Source organism: Cicer arietinum, chromosome 7 (assembly GCF_000331145.2).
Source record: "Cicer arietinum cultivar CDC Frontier isolate Library 1 chromosome 7, Cicar.CDCFrontier_v2.0, whole genome shotgun sequence".
NCBI lineage: Eukaryota > Viridiplantae > Streptophyta > Magnoliopsida > Fabales > Fabaceae > Cicer > Cicer arietinum.
The window spans coordinates 12,036,158-12,055,667 of NC_021166.2; the positions used below are offsets into that span (position 1 = coordinate 12,036,158).

The 19,510-nt window shown below is 26.5% G+C and overlaps 1 protein-coding gene across 1 annotated transcript; it reads left to right on the forward strand.

Moving 5' to 3' along the window:
* The first annotated feature begins 12,208 nt into the window (after nt 1-12,208).
* LOC101505923 (FCS-Like Zinc finger 1-like) lies at nt 12,209-12,977 on the forward strand. The gene is made up of 2 exons (XM_004508928.4): nt 12,209-12,564; nt 12,687-12,977. The coding sequence occupies exons 1-2, from the start codon at nt 12,287-12,289 to the stop codon at nt 12,865-12,867; spliced, it is 459 nt and encodes a 152-aa protein (XP_004508985.1). The 5' UTR covers nt 12,209-12,286; the 3' UTR covers nt 12,868-12,977.
* The last annotated feature ends 6,533 nt before the right edge of the window (nt 12,978-19,510 follow it).

Here is a 19,510-nt window from a genome sequence, read left to right on the forward strand (position 1 = left end):
AGCTGAAGAAAAAAAAATAGAAATCTTACTGAACAAGTTATTGCTAGTAAGCCTAAACTTTGGTTGCATCTCATTGGGGAGGGGAGGGGGATTTTATTGCTTGTTTGCTATGTTTTTAGTAGAGTTCTTAAATCATAGTACAAAGTATCTCCTTATGAGATTCTAAAGAACATACGTTTGAACTTGTCTTATTTTCGAACTTGGGTTTGTTTGACATATGTCAGAATCTCTAAACTCATACGAGTTAAACTCACCAATAGAGTCTATGAACGTGTATTAATTGGGTATGCATTAAACAACAAGCGTATATGTTTATGACCTAAATGCGAAAGTGATCATAGAGTCAAGTGATTTTAACTTCTATGGAAATAGATTATCTTTCAAACTAATAAATAGTGGGGGGCAGTGAACCAAGTCATGTTCTTATGATGAGGAGCACTGAAAGCAACAAACAAGACGGAACATAACCTCAAAGAAGTAAAAGAGTTAGAATTGCTAAAGATTACCGACTTGATTATACAAGCGATACCTTAGAAGAGGATCTTGCAAATTTGCCAGAAACTTTATCATATCTAGATGCAGATTTATGGCAAAAAGCTATAAACGATGAGATGGATTATCTAGAGTTTAACATGATCATCATTTAGTAGACTTGCGTCCTGGTTGCAAATCGAGAGGTTGTAAATAGATATTAAAAAAGAAACTAAAATCCGATGGAACTATTGATAAATACAAGACTCGCCTTATAGCCAAAGATTTTAGACAAAGAGAAAATATAAATTTCTTCGATAGTTTTTCACCAGTCACTAGAATTAAATCCATTAGGGTACTCATTTTATTAGTTGTTATTCATAACTTGGTGGTACACCAAATGAATGTCAACATTTTTAAATGGTGACTTAGAGGACGAAATCTATATGGAACAATATGAAGGTTTTGTGATTAACGGACAAGAAAACAAGGTACGTAAGTTAGATAAATCTCTGGTCTTAAATAAGCTCATAAGCAATGGCATAAAAAGGTTGATGACTTGATTAAATCGAATGAGTTTAAAGTGAATGAAAGTGACAAATGCATTTATTACAAATTTGAAAATAATATTTGCATTATCATATGTCTCTATGTAGACGACATACTCATATTTGTTTCAAACATTCATGTTGTAAATTTTGTAAAATTATTGTTGTGTAACAAATTTGATGTGAAAGACCTCAAACAAGTTAGTGTAATCCTTGAAATCATGATTACTAAGTCAAAAAATAGAATTTCTTTGGATCAATTTCACTATGTTGAAAATATCCTAAAGAAATTCAAATACTTTGACTGTAAAATTGCTTGCACACCATATGATCCAAGTGTGAAACTTTTCAAAATATTGGTGAAAGTGTTAGATAATTTGAATATGCAAGTATCCTTGGCCGCCTCAGGTATTCCACTAATTGTAGTAGACTCGACATTGACTACGCCTTGGGACTATTATGCAAGTTTACCAATAGACTTAGTATGAAGCATTGACACGCTACCAAAAGAGTCATGAGATACCTTAAAAGAACCATGAGTCTCTCATTAAATTATCAAAGATTTTTTGTCATCCTTAAAAGATACATTGTTGTTAATATGAACACTTTATCAAATAACTCCAAAGAAATCAATGGCTATATTTTTAGTAAAAATTGTGGTATTGTATTTTCGAAATTGAAGAAATTGATGATATTGAATTTATCTACTATGAAGTCTGAAGTGATAGCACTAGATACTGCTAGTGAAGAAACAAGTTGGTTAAGATGTTTGCTAGCTCATATCCCTTTATGGGAAAAACTTATGTTAGTTGTGTTGATCCACCGTGATAGTACCACAAATATTGCAAAGATTGAGAATTACTTTAGAGAGTTAACATTGTTAGAGTTACTTTCTAAATAAGTTGTTATAATGAATCATGTACGCACTAATGAGAATTTAACAGATCATTTGATAAAAGGATTAGCTCGAGATAAAGTTCTAAATACACTCAAAATGATAGAATTATTGCCTATAGATCAATGAGTCACTCATGATGGTGACCTAACCTAAAAGATTGAAGATCCCAAGAATTAGGTTCAATGGATATTAATAAGTCGCAGTGATATGAGATGAACATGCTATTATATATCAAAGAAACATGATTTATGACACGATGAAATTATGAGATAATAGAAACTCTTACAGAGATATGTACTCTATATGGAGTGGAGTACCTAGTTACATAAATACTATTGATAGACTCACTTGTGTGAATATGGAAATGAGGTCGCTTCCTATGAAATTTTGAGGCAGAATTGCTCGTTCACCATATTGGGATAGACGGGTATAGCCATTAATGCACGGACTTTTGAGAACACACATTATGAAAAGGTTGCGTGTGAGTTTGATGTCAGAGATAGAATTCAAGATTACGAGTCACTCTTGTTGAATTTGAATCTCACTCATTATTCAAAGGTTCAAGTTAGAAGACACCTTTATTTGTGTGTTATCTTATAGAAGCGTTTGATGTTATTTCATAAACATTTTTTTAAATTCAAATGGGGGATTGTTGGAACATAGAGAGAGAGTATGTTAGTATGTGAATTCAAAAATTGATGAGTCTCACATTGGAAAACTCTCATATATTAAGTAGTTTTCAACTTTATAAATACTAAAGTCTCACATTTGTTCTTTGATCATGTTGGGAATAGGTTTGTATTTTATACTACAATTGGTCACGTTGGAAAACATGTAGAATTCAACAAAAAGATAAATAATTGAGAATTTTTTTGAATCGTTTGGAATTGATTCAACGAAGAAAGTTGATTACAGTTAAAATATAATAACACTTATAAATCATTCAAAATTTATCCTTTCTTTTAATGAAATATATTTTTTAATTAAAAATTTTACCCCTCATTTTCTTTCCTCTTTTAGATCAAATATATTTCCATTTTTTTCTCTCGCTCCTTTCCTCTAATCCGATAAAATTATTCTCCTATATTTTTCTTTTATTAAATCAAACTATTTATTGTAAGAGAACATATTAACTATTAGGAGTTGTTCTCTCTGATTATATATATATAAATCAAAATGTATTTGAGGTTAAATATATTTTAACTTTGAAAAAGAGATATATATTATCAGTATTAATTAATTTTACACATAATCAATAAGGGATAATCAACAACCTTTTAACTTTTATTTATATTTTTATTTATGTTTATATCCCATGCGGGTATTCAGAAATTTTAAAAACTGAAAGAGTGAAAGATGTGCTTATATCTAATATGCCACGGGTTTAAAACTTCACCAATTTCTTTTCCATACGTGTTTACTGAGATTTTAAATTGAGCATTATTTTTCGATCATCGCCTTAAAATGCCATTTATAAAGTAGTAGTAAAAGTTAATTTTGCTAAACATTTTTTTCTTGGTGAACTCGAGGACAGAATTTACGATTTAGAATGTGGAGCACATGCGATGGTACAAGTGTCAACAAAAAAAATCATACCACGTGTTAACTCAAGATACGTGTGATAAACACACGTGTGGAACGCCGAAACAATAGGAACAGCTGGCTCGTGTATAGTGGGCTGTTTATAATGTAATATTTCTTTACTTTTTGGCGAAGAGAGCCCAGTTCTAATTTGTCTTTTGCGCATCATAAAAAACTTAACAATTGATTAATTAATTCAAAAATAGGGAATAACCATGCAGCATCATCATCATGGGCACTGGGCAAATATTGTGAGGAAAAAGGGGTGGAATTGTGAGGCACTTTGTGGTGTTTTTTAAAGAGGGTGGGAAAGTTTTTTTGTTTTATTTTTGGAATACTCTTTAAATATATTTGCACAATCTGAAGTGGTGGATGTGATTTTGGACCCCAAAACAGTACACGTGTCCCTCTCTCATATCATGAATCATAATAGTCCTGTGAGTGTGGAATCTCTCCCACTGCTTCAAAATTGATAGGGGAAGGTAAGAATTATATTTATGCGGGTCCAAACTCCTCCAATGCGCGTAAACTTAACACTTACATTCAATGGGTCATTCTTCAATTATATATACACCTCTCTCTAAATAAAAGTTTTGTTCAAAATACTTTATTCTTGTTATCGGAGCTAATATTGAATCCTTTTATCACTCGTAATAATTATTTCTCCCATTTCATAGTTTTAGCTCGGGATTACTTATAAGATAATATTGAATTTAGGTGTTTCAAATTGATATTTAAATAATATTTTTGTAATTTTTCAATTTATTTTAATCTCTCATTTAAATTTTAATTATCTTATTTTACCATACATAGCATCAATACTCGGTTATATTAATATTCATGCTCTTTAAGAAATGTCAAAATTATTCATAAAATAAATGTTGGAAAAAAAAAAACATTGATGAAATAATTGGAAAATCGTTATGGGGTTAGGAACATAATATTGTGAATATAAATGTGTCAAGGAATATTAATTTTTTTTAATAAAATGACAATACCTATGCATAATTATGAATGTTATCATGTAATTTACATTAAGGTCACTGTCAAACAATAAGAAAATATATGCAGTTACGCATAATTGATTGATGCTATATATAATTTATATTAAGGTCACTTTCAAGAATAGAGTCAAAAAAGGTCACTTTCAAATAATAATTAAAATATGCAGTTATGCGTAACTGATTAATGTTGTAATTTAGGTTAAGTTCACTTTCAAAGAATAAAAATAATAATAATATACTTAACATTCGATTTTTTGTAATATTAATTTTACTGTCATTTAGTGGTAATGATATGTATCTTTTTTCATTCTAGACCCATTTATCAGTCCACCGTTCACCATAAGATATCAATCGATTTCAAAATCAAAACTATTATTCCTTGAAAAAGATAAAATCAAAAGTGCCATTACATTATGTGAGTCAAAATGGAGGTTAAAATTTACATTTCTCACACACCTTACCATAGCACTCATGATGCAAAATGTGGTTTGTATAGTCTGAAATTCTTTGGTCTCAATTTTGACTAGGATTGGGGCTCCAAATCACACACTAAATGATGAAGAAAAATTTTCCATCATTTTCTCTGTGCTTTTTTCTTTTTTTTTTAAAAAACTATCTATGAAATTAAGATAAGCAAAATAATGTGGTCACTTTTTCCGGAAATATTCATAACCTACATAGCAATTCCTTTTGCTAGATACATATAAAAAAATCAGTAGAAGGAAAAAGGTTAATTAAATATAATTATTATAATAATATTTTATAAATATTATTATATTCAATGAATCTTTATGTTTTCTACTAACAGACATTTCTAGTCACTCGACAGTAATACTTTATAAATATTAATATTCAATGAATCTTTATGTTTTCTTCTAATAGACATTTCAAGTCACTTGTTATGAATTCAAGGCGAAGTATCTAAAATGTTATTTTTCTTAATTAAAAACAATGAGCAGAGTTATATGGTTCGAATAATCTTCTCACGAAAACATACGAATGCGTGGATGCACGCGCTCTATAAAGTAGTCTCTTTTTCTACGCAAAGACGTTAAGCTTGTTAACAACAAGCCAACAACTCTCATAAAAAAACAAAAAACAAACTGATTAATGATAATAAAAATAAAATCAAAACCATCAAAAGCAGGGGTTCCCTTCCAAAATAGGGCCCACCCCTCTTGGTCTCGATAACTCTCAGCAACCAACCACATACCACGTGTCCACAATAGACTATTATGACTTTAGCAATCTGCCCTACTGGAATAGTGGAATGATTGTTTTAAACTTTTATAAAAATAATTGTTTTATTTCAAAAAAAAGCTTTTAAAATTATATTTTTCTAAATAAAAAACTTCATTTTAGTATTTCTTAATTTAAAATTAATAAAATTTTATATAAAATTAATATTATTCCAATAAATATTAAATTGATTAGTTGTATTATCAATTGGAAAATAATATTATACAAAATCAATTATACAATTTTCATAAATAATTTTATATTCTAAAATATATATAAAAAATAAATAATATTTATTAATTTTATTAAAATTCATTTTAATTTTCTATATACAACAAATCATTTTATCAATATGTATCTTTATAAAATTTGATAAATTTATATAATTTATCGTTGAAATTGTTGATCACCGTCAACGTTGTGACTGTTAATATCACAAACGATCGACTCAAATCATAATATGTCATAACTGATATAAGATACATGTATTCACAAGAAAAATAAAGTAAAAACTCACATTGAAAAGGGGATAGCAAATAAAAAATAAAAATTGCTAATAGACTATGTGCAACAAGAGCAGTATAGCAAAAATGGTATATAACTCCTTCCTTTTTCTACCTACGTGATTGTGTTGGCACGAGTGCTTCTTGAAAAATTCTATAAATGTAAGTGGTCTCAACTCTCAAAGTTATTGTGAAGTCATGGGATGAACCATGTTACTTCCACCCCGCGAGGCAAAATGGCTATCACCGATATTTTATAACCTATAAGAAAAAAAAGTAGCTTAATAAAACATGTATTTAAATTAAATTTTAAATTAAATATATCGATTATTAATTTATATTGTTTATAAATAAAAATAGATAGAGTACTATATTTATATTTATAAGAAAAAAATAAAAAAAAATCAAAATTAATATATTTATTTCCTACTTATCAGTTTTTTTTTAAATTATTTAGTCATCGATGACGTATCAATTTAAAATTAAGAAAACTTTAAATTTATCGATTATTGATTAATTATAATAAATTATATTTATCTTTTTTTAATAATAATAGCCAATAAAAATTTAATTCAATAAAAAAAATATTTTTTATGCAAAAAAAATAAAATTATATACTAGTAAAACAGGAAAAGTGAAGAAAAATGAATACAAAGTCGTAAGCAGGACAAATAATTTAGGAAAAATATTTTTTTAAACGCTAAATTAAGTTAGTGCATTGGAATAGATAATAAGATAAGATTAAAAAAAAAATCATCTTTAATGTATTTTAGGACGAGACGGATAACTCAAGATACTTCTTTTATACGTTGTTAGTATTTGGTCTTTTTTGTTTTTTTTGTATTTTTTTGAACCGAGTCAAATTCAACTTATTATTTATGGATTAGGTCGGATTATTAAGAAATGTACACCTCTGTATCTAGGTGTTTAAGATTATAATGCACAATTAAAAACAATTTAATTGATATTAATTTGAATTAATAATATTCTTATTTATTCATTAATACTTTTGACATTGTTCGTGTTAAATTCTGGATTAAAAGTCATGGTAATGTGTTTTTAAAAAAAAAAGAGGTATGTTGAGTAACAACCCCAATTCTACTTTTCTATAATATAGTGTATTGTATGTGAATTAATGCATCTAATGCTTCTTAAACCTAACCCAGTTTTTATCCTTTCTTATTTTATAATAAATTGTTTTGTTTGTTTAAAAAATACCCAATGATTAAATATTTATTTTACTCTCTATAGAATTTTAAATTTTTATTTTTAATCTTTATAAATTTTTTCTTTTGTCTTTTATAATATTTTTTCATTAGAAGTTTTAACCAACTATAAAAAATAAAAAAAGAATTCAAAATAATAATAATAATATCTCACACATTTATAAGATCAAAATTTAGCGTCAATAATATATAAATCGAGTGGCAAGAACATTATATTGTTCTATCTAAAAATACTATATTGATAGGAACATCGGGACATCGTGTATTATAATTAGTACCTACTTATTTGATTCACGCTTTTAATTTAGCCGCTTCAATTTTTGGTTATAACTATTATTTATTTTTATTTTTATTTTTTTATGTTAAAAGAGAAGTGATTTAAGATTATTATTAATTTGGTATCAAATTATTTTATATATCTTTTCTGTATTTCTTAATTTAAATAAATAATTGTATACAGAATTATTATTATTATTATTATTATTATTATTATTATTATTATTATTATTATTATTATTATTATTATTATTATTATTTTGTTGTTATTTCCTGGCAATTTCGTGCAACAATGTTTTGGTCATTGATTGTCTTGGTGTAATGTTTTTCATTTTTCTATTTTATTACAATGTTTATTTCATTCAGATTAGATAATTAACTTTAATTTATGGTTGATATATTTAACGAATGACTTCTTTAGTATTATTAAAATTGTTGCTCTTAGAGTTTATCTATTTTAGTTACTTTAATATAAAATTTATAGTCATTTTATTGTTTTATGTTATTAAAATGAATATTATAAATTCATCGCAAATTCAATATTTTATTTTTAACGAATTTATATTATTTTCGATTAAAATATTATTTTAATTTAAATGAATAAATATTATTATTTTATTAAAAAATATCTCTTAAATAATTAATAACGATTATTGTTTGTCTCTAAAAAAAACTATAGCCAATTACTACATGTTTTGAGAGTTTCACCCCTTAAATCGATCACAATATCCCAAGAGAATTGTTCCACGAAGATATCTTGGGTTACCTAAACAATGCTTAATCAAGTATTTTGTCCCTATAATTTGAGCTACGTTTGATTTTGTTTCTTTTGTTGTTTTTGATAAATTTTAGTCCATTTTCTTAAAATATTAATTAAATGGTCCTACACTTAATCGACTTTCACGTAAGTTCTTTAAAATTTCATTTTTTTTTATTAATTTTTTTGGAGATCGATATGGATTTGAAGTATAAAATAAATTAAAAAGTTAAAAAGTAAATAATAGATAAATTTTGAAGAATTTTTGTATAACATGATATTAGGGTCAAGAAAACAAATGTTGGATTTTTTTTACTTTTTAGTATAATTTGATATTTTTATCAGTGAATTCTAAGTAAAATAATGGATTAAAAGACCTAATCATTCAAATTGTGAAATGTTTAACAGATAGTGAGAGTGTTAGAGTTGTAAACGAATGAATAACAAATTAACAAAGGAGGAATTTAATTGAGACAATTAAAAATTTGAAAGCTAAAATCACTCATAAATAATTAAGAAACAAAATCGCACATAATTCAAACTACATAGATATCAAGATTATAATTAAGCTAAAAATAAATTTTGATTTCACTATCGAAAATAATTTAAAATATAGGAATTCATGAGGTAGTTTGGACATGTGTGAATTTTTGAGTTATAAACAAATGAATAACAAATTAACATTGGAGGAATCTAATTGAGACAACTAAAAATTTAAAGGCTAAAATCACTCATAATAATTAGAGAAAAAATTGCACATAGTTCAAACTAGATATATCAAGATTATAATTAAGCTAAAAATAAATTTTGATTTCACTATCAAGAACAATTTAAAGTATAGGAATTCATGAGTTAGTTTGGACATGTTTAGAGTCAAAAAATCATATAATATGTAGATTAAAACTACACATAATTCAATGTAGATGAATTATTTTAAAAAAAGTAGATTCCATCTGCTCCAATTAAATGGTGTTTAGGATGGATAATTTTTTAGTGGTCTAATTTATTAATGCAAAACATTAAATTACATCAATACTAATATTTTAAAGTTACGGTAAGGCAATATATTCAATCTAAAATATAACATATAATATACTATACTAAAAATGAACGTTATAAAACAACAACAATTGATTATATTTAAAGTATATATGATAAAAAAAAAAATAGTTTAAATGGAACTAATAATGAATATTATTTAAAGATTTTTTAAAACTAATAATAAATTTATCTTATGTCTTATTTAATAAAAAATAAATAAATATTAAAATTTATAAATGCGGTTTGTTTAATTAGTTTTTTATAAAAATCTAAAATTCAAAATATAATCTAAAAAAAGTTGAAAGAATGATGATAATTGAAAAATAATATTAAAAAAAGAATATACATTGTTAACAAATTTAATACAAATACTATTTTTTTTAAGAAAAATATTTTGTTAAACATGCAAATATAAAAATATTAAATTAAAAAGTACATTAAAAATTATATATTTAACTGTTGATAGCTTAAATTTTATTATTTCCAGTGTTAAATTTGTTAACACATCATTTTCTTAATTCTTATGAATTACTTAAACCAGTCTTAGAGCATCTACAACGGGAGTGAAAATGAGTTCGTCCGCCAGTGTGTAATTACTTAACTTCCAGTTTTTTGTGGGTTCACCGTTGGAGTTGTGCCAAGGTGTCATCACGGTACTGTCAGGAAGGAACGGTGCTTCGTAGCGGTTACTTTTTGTTTTTGTTTTTTCTATCTACTTTCACAATTTAATAATAATATAATTATAACCGCTACCTTTTATTAATAATAATAAATTTATCATTTTTTTATTAATTTATAGACGTTAACTTCTTTTTTATTTATTAAATAATAATAATTTTGTAACCATTAGCTTTTTTTTTAGTTAATATACCACCGTTAGCCTTTTTTTTCTCCTTTAATTACGATTGTTAACTCATTAATAGAAACAATTTGTTACTCATACTTTTTTTTCACAATTTTTGTTACAGAAGTTTATTAAAGTTTTTATTAACGTACTTTTTTATTTATTTTTCCATTTAAATTAATATTTTAAGTTATAATAAAATTAAATATTAATGTATAAATTAAAGTAATGAAATATAATATGATTTTTTAAAAGTTAAACTGTAAAAAATGAATGAGTTGATTTAAGGTGATGTGGCATAGTAGAACTTGAATCATGTTGAGTTCACCGTTGGAGTAAAAAATGAGTGAATTGCTTCAAGATGATGTGGCACAGTGGACCCCATCTAAAGAACCCATATTGAGTTCACCGTTGTAGATGCTCTTTTAAGAACAAAAATAATTATCAGTTTTGTTCAATTTATAATTTTTAGATGGTTTACTATTTTGAATTGAATCGATTTAATGTATGAACAAACTTAGTAGAAATTATATAAAAATATATAGATCGATCCTTAATCTAACAATCTTTCCCTTCCCTGAAATAAATTATTACTAGTCATTAACATTTCTGTTGCAAACTAAAAAAAAAAGTTTGAGGAGTGCGGTAACGCGCATGGAATGCGAGTAAGAGTTGCATTGGTGGTACGACAATATCTCTCTCATTCCATAACCCACGGTTTCGCTTTTTCCCCAAAACCAAAACCGAAACCTTCTTGCTTCTCACTCCGGCCTCCTGAAAGTGACGACATTATTAATACCCTTTAGCATTTTCCTATACTCTATTATTTTGTCGTTTCCTTCCATGTTGGTCCACTCATCAATACTTTCGACCCTTTTGGTCCCACCTTTATAAATAATTTTCCACTAACAATAAATAACAATTCTACCAAAACCAAATCATACAATTACTAAAAATATCATAATTTCTTGTTTAAAAAAAAACATCATTTGTCATTATAAATAAAAAATTATTTTAATAACTAATAAAAAATCAGTTAAATGTAATTAGTTATCTAAATTTTATGTAAATTATAACTTTAATTTATTGAATTATTATTTTTCATGTCAAATATTTAACTATTTATGTTAATTTTGTCCCAAAAATTACTTGTATTAAATATTTTCAAATTAAAAAAGAGATATATTATAAGTAAGTTATATTAAAAATAGTTAATTTTTTTATAATAATAAATTAGAATTAATGTACTTTTTGAAGTGGTCATAGTAATATAAATTTTATATTACACCAAAATTTGAAATTTATTGTTTAACAAAAAATATATATTGTTAACGAGAAACAATTTTACATTTATATTCATTAGCAATATGTATATTTCATCAACTCACCTCATTTAATCCACCTTAATAATATAAAAAATAAATCATTCTCATTGATTGTTATATAAAACTCTTGATATTAATGTTTTATGTCCATTGCACTATCCTTTTAAAGGAATATTTATACAAAAAATAAAATTATAATTAAAATAGTTTACATCAACGATAAAAAATAAAGAAAATTATACACAAAAATTTGTTATTTTTTAATTAATATATATGTAAACAAGATTATTAATTATTATTATTATTTTCAACGGTGCTGATGCAAGAAGTTTTGGCCAATGGATTCACTCTCACGAAATCCTTCTAATGCCGCTGTTTACAAATATCATTTTGCTTCTTGAAAAAAAAAAAAAAATAGTTTCATTTCCAAAACTTTTTTATTTTTTATTTTTTATTTTTCTTTTAGAAAAAGCATCTCTTTATAAATCAACCATCTCTTCCCACATTTCTCCTACTCCAACACTCTCTTCATTATTCTCTCTTCCAATTTCCATTCCCTAAACAAAACCCTTCATGTACTCATCATACGGTTCTTCTGTTGTAACTGTAAGACCTTGTTACCTACAACAAGACCACGGTTTAGCTTCCTTAACAAACATGGATCTTGCTAACTATCGTGCCAATAATTTTGTTACAAATTCTATGACAAATTTCACAAACCTTTATGTCTCTTCACCTAGATCTGGAAGATTCTATGATCCTAGATTTGAAGATCAACAACCCCATTTTCTAGAAGCTTGCTCTCTTTGTAACAAACCACTTGGAGACAATAAAGACATCTTCATGTATAGGTCAGCCTTTTTTTTTTTTATATTGAGAATTTTGTTTTTTAGAAGACTCTTTTGATGTTTTTTAATTTATTTTATTTTATTTGGGTTATGAAATTGATGATGTTTAATTTGAATTTGTGCAGGGGTGATACACCTTTTTGTAGTGAAGAGTGTAGGCAAGAGCAAATAGAGATAGATGAATTGAAAGAGAAAAATATGAATCTTTCTTCATCTATGAAGGGTTTGAGGATTAAAGAGCAAAGAAAAACCAGTTCTTCAAACAAAGATTATTCCTTTAGAACAGGGACAGTTATTGCTGCATAGTTGGTTTGGTATGTTGAACTTGAAAAAGGATGAAAAAGAAAATTTAAAAAATTGTGACAAAAAAAGAAAAAAAGAGGAAAAAAAAAAGGCAAAGTACTAACAAAGAAAAGTTTGAAGTTTTTTAACTTTTTTTTCTTTGGATGAACAAAGAGTCAAGAGAGAAGGGATGAGTATAGGGAATGTATCCTCTCCATGAAATGGCTTGGTTTTTGGCTTTTGCTTTTTTATTTATTTATTTATGTGAGATCAAGGTTTTGTTTTTTAATTTTATATCATCCTTTTGTAGATTCTGATCTTGTGGCTTATATATATGGTGGTTGTGTTGTGTCCATAGTTTCAGTTTTTTCAAAGATGAAACTGAATACAATGTTAAAATTGTTTTAATTTTCTCTCATATATTGATTCACTTATTTGGTGTTCTGTTTCTGTCAAATTGACAGAAAAATATTAAACCAGAATCTCATATAAACCAGAAATGTGAATTATGCAGTAATTTATAAACCATATTTTAGAGTTTGTGGAGTTATGGAACAAGGTCCCATAAAAACACTAGAAACCAGAATCGCAAAACAGATGCGATTATACAGTAACACTCGCAAACCAGAAACACAAACCAGAAAATGCGGAAAGAACATGAAGTAAATGCAACAGCAATTGCAAAAGAGATTAATTGTCATCTAACTGTTATAATTGACTCGTAATATAATTTTTTTTACACCAACATTGTATATTTTAAAACTACACAGTTGCAGAAACATGCATGATGAATCAAAACATAATCACAATTATGTATATACAACACAAAATATACATTGCATTAAATAATTGCAAGACTAAGAGAGGAGTAAACACAATTTACAAGATATGGTCTAAATTGACATGTGTAATGCTTTGAGTACACGATGACTTTTATCTTTTGACAAAGAATGATGTCCTTTTTCTTTTTGGGTTATTACCCATAAACACAATAGTGGTAAATTTTTTATATAAATATTCGGTTTAATTATTGCTTTTGTCTATTTATTTTTATCTTTTTATTAAATTGGTATTTCTATTTTGAAATTTGATGATTTTTAAATTTTATCTTTATCTTTTAATTAAAAATAGCAATGTATCATATTTTAAATAATATAACATATGATATGATAACATAAAATAAAATTCTTTAAAAATTTAATCTTTAATTTTATAATTTTTTTATTTTAGTAATTTAATTAATCACATATAAATAATTTATATATTTAAATAATCATATTTTATAAAATTTTGTGTAATATAATTTTAGATATATTAAATTATTATTTTTTAATTATAAAAAATAAAAAATAAAAAAGTCAATTTTTAAATTAAGAAAATTAATTCAATAAATTAATAAAAATACAAAGATTAAAATTATAATTTAAATATTTATTTCATAAGAATAATTATGTGATTTTTTTATTTATAAAACGAAGCGCGAGAAGACTGTGTAGGCACTCATACCTCTAACAATCAATTGCAATCCATTACAAAATATTATTATTAAGTAAAAAAGAAACAACTCAATCATTTGCAATGATATCTCAAAAAGATTGATAAAAGCAACCTCTGAAGCCATCAAGTCCAAAGCCAAATCACAGTCCAAGAAGAAAACAACATTTTCTATTTCAACTTGAAGAGTATTTTTTGAAACCTAGCTCATTTTTTTCTCCTTTAAAAGACCAACTTAGGAATAGTGTATTAAATGGATAATAATTCTCTAACTTTTAATTTTCTATTTTTCTTTATCTCTGTTTGTATCTATCTCTTGATTTATTTCTTCTCACATCTATCTCCCTCCATTTTAAACATCACTATTCTTCATATTTTATTCAATTTTTGTTTAAAGTTGTTCTACCTTTTCCTCTACAAGGATAGATATTCAATTTCGTCTTTTGATTAAGGAAATTTTGTGTGCATTAATTATCGGTGGCAAAATGATAAGAAAAAAAGTTCAAAATATGGTGTTCAATTGCTAAAGAAATATCCAAAATTTGATCTTTAGATCGCAACATAGTCATTTATTTAAAACCATTACGAAAGTAAGTTGTTTTTCTATTATATTAAAAATCCAATTAGGTTAAAACATAGCTCTCCATTATTTTTTCTATGGATGAACAACATCGTGCACGTCACCAAAATTATTTTTTATCCAAACTCTCATAATCGGTTTTAAATTCTTAAGCTTTTGTTGGAGAATATACATGAGACTCCAACCACAAGCTTGCTCAAATGAATTGCCACAATCTCTTTTCAAATAGGATAAGAAATTCACATTTTTTTGAAATTTAAATAATGCAAAGATTTGAACCTCTTCATCACTTAAAGTTAGAATATAGATTATTGTCGCCACAAAAATGTTAATGAGTATGCACTCCAACAATACACCATCATATTTGACTTTTTGTTTTATTATGATAATTTTATTCGTCTTACAATCATATGCATTCACTTCACTACGAAACATGGTATTACTTACACTTCTATGTATTTTCATTGTGCCATTTGTAATTAGTTAATTGACTATTGAGAAACAATTATTTATATTTAGATTATTTGTGAATAAAAAATGTGTATTGACTCTTGAGAAATAATTATTTAGATTTAGATTATTTGTGAATAAAAAATGTGTATTGACTCTTGAGAAATAATTATTTAGATTTAGATTATTTGTGAATAAAAAATGTGTATTGACTCTTGAGAAATAATTATTTAGATTTAGATTATTTGTGAATAAAAAACGTGTATGTTAATCCAATTATTTGTGGATTTTTATAGTATTTTTTTTGTTAAGACTTAGATTAATTGAATGTCAAGTATTAAGAAACATTTATTAATTTTGACAAAATGTAATTACTGTTCTTAGATTATGTGTATATTTTGTGACATTTATGACATTGATAACTCGTTGACAGAACCACTAACAAAAAATTTATATATATAAGTAGTGTACGTTTTATTGTTTTGATTAAATATTTTGATGTTTTGAGTTAGCATAAATTTGTTATAACATTTTCAAATGTTAGACCATTGTTTTTACGAGTAGTCTTTCCTATGATTGTATTGGATATTCTTCTTTGTGATCACAAGGTGGTGCTTGGGCAGGTCTTCTCTGATTACGTTCGGACGTGACAGGTAAGTCAGGAGGTCCAGGGACATAGCCGACCATTTATTTCTCTTAACTTGAATATCTAAATTCATCCTTATTTATTTAAAATGTAAGTCTTTGACTTGCATGATTTGTTTTACTCGGCGAATATAATTTTTGCCACATTAAAACTTATTTAAAGTCTTAGGATTGAAATTCATATTCTTTTAATAATTTATTATTTCCATCCAAGTAGGAGACCATTAGATTAATTATTTAATTAATTATAAATTAACAATAATTAATTATTGAGAATATGTGCTATATTTTATTTCTGAATAGACCGTATGAGTTGAATCATTTAGTTAAACCCGATTAAAAATCTATGTTGTCCAATCGTTTAATCTATAGCAAAATCCTATACACTAATAAGAATAGTTTATCTAATGTCTACAAATTGTAAATCTTTTGGTTCTCATGCAAAATCCTATACACTAATAAGAATAGTTTATCTAATGTCTACAAATTGTAAATCTTTTGGTTCTCATGGATCCCTAAAGGGACATTATTCTTGATCTATCTCTTTAAATGTGTTTATGTTATTACTTGTTTCTATCTATGATTAGAGTTAAAATTCCAATAGAAGATCATACTTTTGTTCTATTTTTTACAAATGTTGATTCCTAGGTATAAAACATTCCAAAGAAAGAAAAAAACAACTAACTACTTTCTCATGTTTTTATTCCCAAATAAGAGGGTAGAAAAAAAAGTTTAAAAAAATGTGGAAATAAAATTGAAGCAATTCGTCATATACCTATTTCTTTAAAACAAAATCATAGGAATCAATCAAACAATTTTTTAGAAACTACACGGAATTACGATTCCCATAATTATCTATTTCATAATAGTTTTTCGTCTCATTTCATGACTAGTTAACTACTAAACAACATTTTACCTTAAAGTAAAAGAAGGAAAGAAAAAGTTTTCAAAGAACATAGAATGGAAAATGGTAGAGACATGCTATGAACATTACAGCTTTTTATGAGATTCAACGGACATAAGTTCTTCGTTAATAAAGACACTAGAACTCCCCCCGAATGGCAAGTTTAATGTTCCAAAGGCGACGGAAAGATGAGAAACAAAAAGAAAGGGATCGATCCGCTGTTCAAAACAAAAATTGAATGGTAAAAGTTCCCCTTTTCTCGTTTTGTAATATTATTAAATAAATTTAAAGACAACTAAAATCTTTCTTTCTAGGACCTTTTTTTTCTTTGACAAAAATATTGATTGATCAATGGAGCTAAATACACCCGAGTAAGCGAAAAAATGTAATTATTTTTTAAACATTTGTCAATTTAGTGATTAAAATATTAAATATATTTATTAACTTTTTTCTCTCTTTCTCTTTTCAAAATTGACAAATGCTTATATTTCAGCCTCTCTATATATATAAATATACACATGGATTTGGTCCAAGAGTGTACTTGTGGTTTTTTGGTCAAAGAGTATTTGAAGTTTTGTTTTCATGACTTTTCAAGTTCAGTTTGGAAGGGGTCCCTAGAACTGAAAGGGCCCGGCCCACCACAATATGTCCTTAACAAGGGACGAGGGTCCATCTCAAGAAAGCATGTCACATTTTTGGACACATTTGATCTAGATGGTTGGGAAAAACTTTATAGCTAGAAGTAGGGCTATGCATGATTGATTTTTTTTTTAAATCTATATCTATTTTAAAATTAATATATGGATTTAGATTTATAATCAAATTTATTATTTTGTTTAAAATCAATTATAAAACCAATTGTAAAACTATTTATAGTTAAATAACTGATTTTGAAAAATTTAATTTTAAAATCAATTTTTTTTTCAAAACCAGTTAAGATTTAGTTATTTTTTATAAAAAAAAACTATTTATTCATAGTTTAAAAACCGACTATTTAATTGAACAATCAAAGGTAGTTAGATATATTTGATTGAACAAAAACCAAAAACATTTACAATCAAATTTGAATTAAAATTGAAAATTAATCGAAGAATGTAAGATAATAGATTCATAGAAATAGAGCATTCAAATTCCTATCACATTCAACAAAACGAAAACAATATCTCAAATCTCACAGTGCAAAGCGCAAATTGAACCTGGTGCAGCGTTGGAGAAGCACGTGGATGAGAGAGTGTTCGACTTGGATGTGACGTCGTCAGAGGATGAGGCTTACAAGTTGAGTTGTGCGTGAGTCATCAAGCCGGTTAAAGCTATCTCCATTTTGGAGTACTGAGTTTGCTTTTGTACAAAACTTATTGTTGGAAGGTGCTTCAAAGATGGAAGGTCGGTTTGCCGGAAGGAAGGATTGCTGAAAAATGTTGTTGGAAGGATTGTCGGAAAACGCTTTTGGAGTTTTGGGGATTTAGAGTTCTATGATTGAAATTTGGGAGTTTGGTGGATAAAAATCGGTTAAAATCCAAATCCAAAAATAAAATGTGAGCGGCTATCCAACGGGTTATAAATAAATTGGGTTATACCCATATTATTTTAACCGAATATTTAAAATTGTTTTGGATCTGGTTTTGGATTTGGGTCTCATAACCGGATTTTTTGTACAGTCATAACTGAAAGTGTTTTTATTTATTTATGGATGGTCGATTTGTTCTTCTCAAATCTTATTTGTTTGCTTTATTAGTCTACTTTTTTCCTTCTTCAATTATCATTTATCAACTAAAATCTCCATTTTCATGTTTTTTTTTGTGAGGGGGTAGTGACGAAGTTTCGTAAAATTAATTAATTTAAATGAGACGAAGTTTGTTTAGAGCGATAATAATGTGGATCGAGTGTGCAGACGGTGCACAAGTTTAATTATGCACTATTAGACAAGTGGTGTTGGAGGTTGAAGATGGATAAAAAAGGTTTAATGTGTTGGATTCTAAGTATGGTTTGATTGAGTGGGGTGGGGAGGGTAGTTGCAACAAAGAGTCATTGTGTTGGAAGGACATCCAAAGTGTTTGAGATGAGATGAGGTTGATTTAAGATAATCCGAACAAAGTTGTGGGGAATGGAAATGATATATTGTTTTGGTGTGATTCGTGGTTGGAGTGTGAGGTGATTTCTGAGAGATCGATTTGGTAGATTATTTAGGTTAGCTTTGTGATAAAATGTATTTGTGGATGAGATGACTATGATTGATTTTGGGATGATGATGACAGTTGTAGGTGGTTGACACATTTGTCTCTTGGAAAAAATAGTTAATAAAGGACTATTATGTATGGTTGAATAACATTACATTACATTATATGGAAATGATATCCATCACAGAAACCCGAGGATTTAAACATAGTGAAGTTTACTCTATTATGAGTGCATATCACATGCTTATTTAGAGAACAATATTAAAAGGTCTCCCTTGCATGATTTCACTTGAAATAAGATAGTTGTGTTTAAAATGTCACTATTTGTTTGAAAAATTCTAAACAATAGGATTCACACAAAGGAAAGTTCGGTTGAATGCAAAGTTTTAAACGAAATTATTTATTATGTATTGTTGG

What these genes read in the sequence shown, in the direction of transcription:
- LOC101505923 (XM_004508928.4), top strand. Translation starts at nt 12,287, where the DNA reads ATGTACTCATCATACGGTTCTTCTGTTGTAACTGTAAGACCTTGTTAC. An exon ending in AAAGACATCTTCATGTATAG is followed by an intron (nt 12,565 to 12,686) that starts GTCAGCCTTTTT and finishes GAATTTGTGCAG; the next exon opens with GGGTGATACACCTTTTTGTA.